General features: G+C 30.3%; 1 protein-coding gene across 1 annotated transcript; it reads left to right on the top strand.

The window, feature by feature from the left end:
- Positions 1 to 749: 749 nt before the first annotated feature.
- LOC124373598 (DNA polymerase lambda-like) lies at positions 750 to 2,726 on the top strand (the record flags this gene model as incomplete). The annotated part of the gene is made up of 3 exons (XM_046831957.1): positions 750 to 929; positions 1,566 to 1,694; positions 2,607 to 2,726. Coding segments are annotated over 3 exons (429 nt in total), but the record flags the coding sequence as incomplete, so codon positions are not given.
- Positions 2,727 to 6,469: the final 3,743 nt, after the last annotated feature.

A 6,469-nucleotide genomic window follows, 5' to 3' on the forward strand; every position in this document is an offset into this window, starting at 1 on the left:
AAAAACATCACATTTTACTTATATCTTTGTGTTTAGGAACTGACAAGATCTAAATTAATATGATTGTCAATCACAGTGATTATTGAATTTTGCACAAGTTAACCCTTCCCACGTTGTAGTTGGTTACATTGTTGTCATGAGTGCGTGTCTACTACGTATCTCGTTATTATTCTTCATCATGTGATAATGTTGTGATTAGTTTGAAATATTTATCTTGTTTTGTAGTGCAACAAGGTGTAATAATTTAATTTAAATTTATTTGAAATAAACAGTTAATTGTAAATAGTTCTTTTTTAATTGATCAATAAATACGCAAATTTTAAGTAAAATGCCCTGTTTTATATTTTTTTGGTTTTAAGTTTTATAATTTCGCTATAGTAAAAAAATTAGCTCTGAACTTAAAGAAAAAACTCTTTTTACTTGTCTTGGCATTATAGGAAAGTTAATGAATTTATTAGTGGTGTGTGAAGGGTTATATTAGAGTAAATACTTGAACACGAACGTTAACTAAAAAACAATTAATCTCCGTCAAACAGTTCTGTATTGATAGTCTACATTTATTCTGATAGGATGTTGTTAAAATCTTCAAAAACAACTTCACAGTTCGTTTTAACCAATCCATGACAAACATTTTAATATTTTCATTTTATCATTTCATCAAAAATTAAGGCAGGCATGATCATATTATTTCCATCCAAAAATGTAATTGCTCAAACACAAAGTATAAAAAGTGGTGTTGAATGTTGTAGGAAGTTGCAAGCCTAGAAGGTGTCGGAGCCAAAATGGCATCCAAAGTGATGGAAGTTTTATCAACGGGCAAAATCCGTAAGGTGGAAGAGCTGTGTGAGACGGAGGAGAGTCGAGTGCTGGACCTGTTCAGTGGCATCTGGGGGGCAGGACCCGCTACTGCCAATGCTTGGTATATAAAGGTTACAATTTACAAGTTTTTCTCTGTTTAATGCCCTGTTCGCAATAAACGATTTAAAAGAATTTGAGGATTGATATAGAATTTTGTCATTGTTATGTGTTTTACAAAAGCTGACATATTGATTTTCTTAGAGGTGCTCTTTCCTGAAGAGATGGAAACCCTAAAATCAAGTTTCTTTTAACATATATAATCGGTTTGACTTGATTAAATATGTTTTTTCAAAATCTACATCTAATAAAGCCCATTAATGATAACTATTTACATAATACCAGAAATAATTTCCCCTTAAAATCTAGTTTATTTTAATTAATATCATATTTTAAGTTAAATTAATAAATATACAACATTTGGCACAACATGTCGAGTGTCTGTGCCCGGGATTCTACTTCCTCCGTTGTCCTCATCTTGCATGTCCGCGTTGGTTATGAGGCTTGTGGTAACTTGGCTCATACCAATGTTGTTGAAAGTATCAGGAGCGTTGGCTACCATCCAACATATATGTGTCTCCAATTGTATTATTATTATTATTATGTTGTTACAACATCCTAATTTTAAAGATGCATTACTTTTTTATATTGAAAGGTGTATTATTATCATCCATAATAAATTTTAATATTTTGGGTCTGATTTGTTTCAGGGTCATAGAACGCTGAATGATTTAATTGAGAAAGAAACGCTAACCAAACAACAACAAATTGGGATAAAATACTATAAACAGTTTTCAGAAAGAATGTCTCGCAGTGAAGTCGAGGAAATTGGACAGAAGGTGTGCAAATGTTTCAATGGTAATTGAATATAAACCATAGATAAACTAGGATATTTCTGACCATTGTGGGAAGACAAAAAAATAAACGTCCATCTCACATGGTATGACTAGTAGATACGTTTTAATCAAAGTAGTAGACCTGGAAACCTTCAGAGTCACAGTGGAGATTTCTGCTGAGATATCAGCTTTGGCATTTGGAGGGTTAGTAATTTCATGTACTACTCATTCCAACAACTGGCAATCAAATTAGGGCCCACAATTGGTGTTCTATTGTTTGCGTCTTGCAGACTCTTTTAAGCATTTCTTTAATAAAATGATGAAAATTATCCTAACCTTGCCATGTTCTTCACTGTTGTACTCAGTATTAATTAGTGATAAAAATTGATATTTGCATGAAAATAAAATTATTTGTAGGATTTGTTTTTTTACCTAATCGAAAAAGAATATTTATGAAAATGTTTGTTAGAAAAACAAACAATCTTATGCTTGTACATTTTCACATTTTGTTGGCAATGAATAATTTGAATGGAGAACCGTGTTTTACAATTTGCTCTATTGTATGTTATAAAAAGTGGAACACCACATTTCGGAAACCGGAATCTATCCTCTTCTTCAACTGTCGAAATGTAAGACGTAAGGCTAATCATGCATAAAAATTAACAAATTAGTAAACCTGGAAATGAGCACACCACAATCATACTTTACAAGAGAATATTTGTACGTAAAAAATAAAAAAATTCCCTAAGCTCATGTCCAAAAGTCTGGAGAAGCACAAACAAAACCAGTAGTTTACTAGGGTGGAGAGAATAAGGCAAAAAAGTTGACCAGTCCCTCCTTAAAACCAATTTATTCGTCTATAAATAAACCAATTTTTATACTATTATAAACAAATTCTTTGTTAAAATGAATCAGGTGATGGAGGCTGCCCTACAAGTGGATCCCTCGCTAACCACAATGCTCTGTGGGTCATACCGAAGGGCAAGGTTACATGTGGTGATGTGGATGTGGTTGTCATCAAACCGGACAGACTGAATTCAAAAAAATATCCTTACATCAATTTTGGCCAAGCTGAAAGAATCAGGTAAGTTTAAAGGGTCCTTTTTGAAAAGATGCTTTGTTAAATTGATTCTTAAAAAGTAATTCTGGTTCATTTTTACTAGTTACAACTCTTCTATTCTGATATTGTTGTAGTATTGACATCTTTACTTGTGATAAAAAAAGATACAATTGGCATTTAAACTTCAAAATTTCATATTTTTAATTATGATTTTTTATGTAAATTAATTGCTCAGTTAAAATACTAAAATTTGAATAGACAGATAGTAAATGAACAAAAACGCTATTAACAAAGCAAAGAATGCATTGACAGAAGTCGGTTTTCAAAAACACCACCTATACTCAGACTGGTTCAAACTCCATGAAGAACAAAATGAATGGGTAATTCTATGTGACAGGTTTCATTATTCACTTCCAAAATTAAGTTGTCATGTATGTTGTTTAGGTTTAATAAAACCTGATGATCTGGTGAGCCTGGAAAAGAGCGGAAACCAGACGAAAATATCTTGGAGTCCTGGCAAGTTGCCTGGGATAAAAGAATAGTAAGATCATTGCAGTTACCTACAAACTCGTAAATTTCCTTTGCATACGCGAGTACAGCATATCTGAACTTTTTACATGTCTTGTTCAATGATTTAATTCCCAATATTCAATTTAAAATACTAGAACTACCTAGGAAAAAATCATATCCAGTTTTAGTAAAGTTCCACTTTTGATGTTTCACAATTAGTAATTTTATTTTATTCAGTATCATCTTTAATAATTATATTATGTACCATTTTGTTCAATTAAGGGACGTGTTAGAATATTAAAATATTATAATGTATTGTATACAATGAGTGTTATTCATACATTACTTCTGAACACCTAAAGAGTGTAGTTATTAGCAAATTTTTAGAATTTTTGTATTAGTTATAATAATTCTGTTACATTACAAAACATTTCAATGTGTGAGCAGAATTACAACAACCAAAAAAACGTAAGAGTAGAGAAAAACAAATTGTAGATATTTAAAAAATTGTTTATACTATAATGGCTGTTTCAGAAGTAATTTTCAATTGCTGGAACAGAATTTGTGTAACCTGTAATATTAAAAAAGGAATTTAATAAACATGTTGTACATGTGTACAATATTTGAAAATAGAATATTTGGTTATTAAAAAAAAAATAAACAGAAAATATACAAGTAACATGATATATCACACACACAATCAATAATAAAGAAACACTGGGCATTGACGAATACATAAATATCAACAGAGAGAGTAAGTTATGTTTCAAAATATAGATTAATTGGTGGTATACAAAAATACATTTGTGGGGATTTCCAAAATAATAAACCAAATCTCCCTACAATACCATCATGAAACATTTGTTGTTGCCATATTTATCCATGGTTAAATAACATGCATACAGAAGAAACTCGTTTATGTTACTCGAAAAATTTATTTATTTTGACTTTGAGTCCTCTATGATAATTATTAAAAAATTATATCAAATTTTTCACATGAAATATGTGCGTTAGAATTTAGTTTTAGCTGAATGAGACTTATGCTTTATCTCTCAGTACGTAATAATAATCAGTATTTGAAATTTGTCTATTGTAATATTTTTTAAATTCACATAAGCAGTGTTGTTATATGTAATTTTTGCCACACCGCATCGCCGCCTGGATATATTTGTGGTGCCTGAGTCAGCAGTCGCGCATGTGCCATCATGCACTAGCACTGGGTCTGCGCTTGTTTCAATCCGTTCCATCCTCGGCAGCTCGCTGGCCAAGAGAGATATGCCACTTGTCTGAACAACAGACTGGAGGCAAGGAGTGATTCGGACAGGTGTGTGTTTTGTTCCATTTTAATTCACACTCCATTTGTTGTTAATTGAATTTGTACTATCATAGCCAGAAAAAACAGGTCATCGAATGAAAGAGGATTTAGACTTTTAATACCAAAGTAATTTTTAATAAAATATGTGTATATTTGTATTATGTTGTAATTTACCCAGCTATTAAGAATAAGTAGTAATACACTCTTAAGTTCTTTCTAAACACCGTGGTTTGTGCAACGTTTAGTATAAAAAATTATTTTTTTTTTCACACCAATTTTATTTTAACTGCTGCTGTATTGTTATTCGTTTTTAATTTTTTGACATTTGTGGCATATTACTGTAAAATGTCGCATGTTCACACGAGTTAGTTATACCAAAAATTAATATGTTAGTGAAATAATATTAGAGTTTATATATTATTTGCTAAAATGTTAAGTGAAAATATATCCCTGAGATGTTTTATAGTGGTGGGGGGGTGGGGTGGTAATACTCAAAGGTAATTGAAGACACTGTTGTTGACAGGGACTCACGAAATACAAAACAAAGGACGTGTTTTTTTTATACCGGAACACAAACAGAGAGCATCCATCTTTCGAAAACATCTGAACTTGGAATACCCGCCCTCTCAGAAAGAAAGGGACCATTAGTTTTAATTTAGAAGACTGTTTTACATAAATCATTAATTAGTGAAAAGAAAATTTTTATTTATCTATGTATAACCTTTGTTACTATCAAATATACCTTCTGACTCCCTTATTGGTATTATACTTTGTAAATGTTATGTTATAATCCGAGATTATCTATTTTATTTTTAAATTTTTTTTTATGAGTACAACGCTTTCTTCATGTGTATATCACCTAATGCATGTACAGCTTGTGTTCACAAGTTTAAAAAATCCTATTAGGTACGGAACTATTTTTATGTACTGAATATGAATAAACGAAAATGTTTTATTAATATCTAAGTTTTTATTACTTTTAATTTTATTGCCATAATGCATAATTAATAAGTAAGATACTAGAAGTAACCTTGTGATAAAATGCAGTTACCCCTTTAAAACATTACGGATGAAAGTTGGAGAAATAATATTTTTCAAATATTTTTAATATTAAATAGTAGCTTGACTTTTTAGTTTCCAAGCTTAAATTATACTATTTTATATATTTTTCTAAGGGTTATTTTATTTTGTAGATGACAGTAAATTATTTGTTAAAATTGAATTGAAATTAAGAATTTATTTGTAATTAAATTACTATTTATTTTTTGCAGGTTTATACTTGTATTAAAGTTAAATTAGATTAATATATGTTTCTAAAATAATGTCTTGGTGTTTTTATTATTCCTTTTTCCTAGAAAACTTTACAAAAAGTGTTGTAATTTGTACACAAGAACACTCACCTGGTTCTTTCTATTTACTTATTACTAGTCGCACACTATCCTACCATTTTAATAATATTGACTTATATGTAATAATTGAGAATTTTTAGTGTGAGCGAACAGGAGATGTCGTTTGATAATTTAGAATAACTTTAAATTTACTTTATTTGTTTTATGAGCAGAGATGACACAATAACATGGTGAGACTAACAAACAACAAATTTATTGAATTTAACTTGAAATTTTGTTGAGCACAAACATGCATTATGCATTATGTTATGCACCAAACATGTCACAGTTGAGAGGTATCAGTTGTTTGTTGCTCCAGCCTAGTGCAAGTATATCTTTAAACTTGTCGTGCTCGCTTACGCGTTGACAGATTTCATTGAAAAAAGTACTGTTGGAATTGATATAAAAATGTTTAAATAGTTAGTATCTTGTAAAAATTTTATAACGTTAGTAAAACAGCTCGGATGAAATCTTTCATTAGCTGTAACAAAGCATTTCTGGATTC

This window comes from Homalodisca vitripennis, unplaced genomic scaffold, assembly GCF_021130785.1.
Source record: "Homalodisca vitripennis isolate AUS2020 unplaced genomic scaffold, UT_GWSS_2.1 ScUCBcl_5989;HRSCAF=12991, whole genome shotgun sequence".
Classification (NCBI taxonomy): Eukaryota; Metazoa; Arthropoda; class Insecta; order Hemiptera; family Cicadellidae; genus Homalodisca; species Homalodisca vitripennis.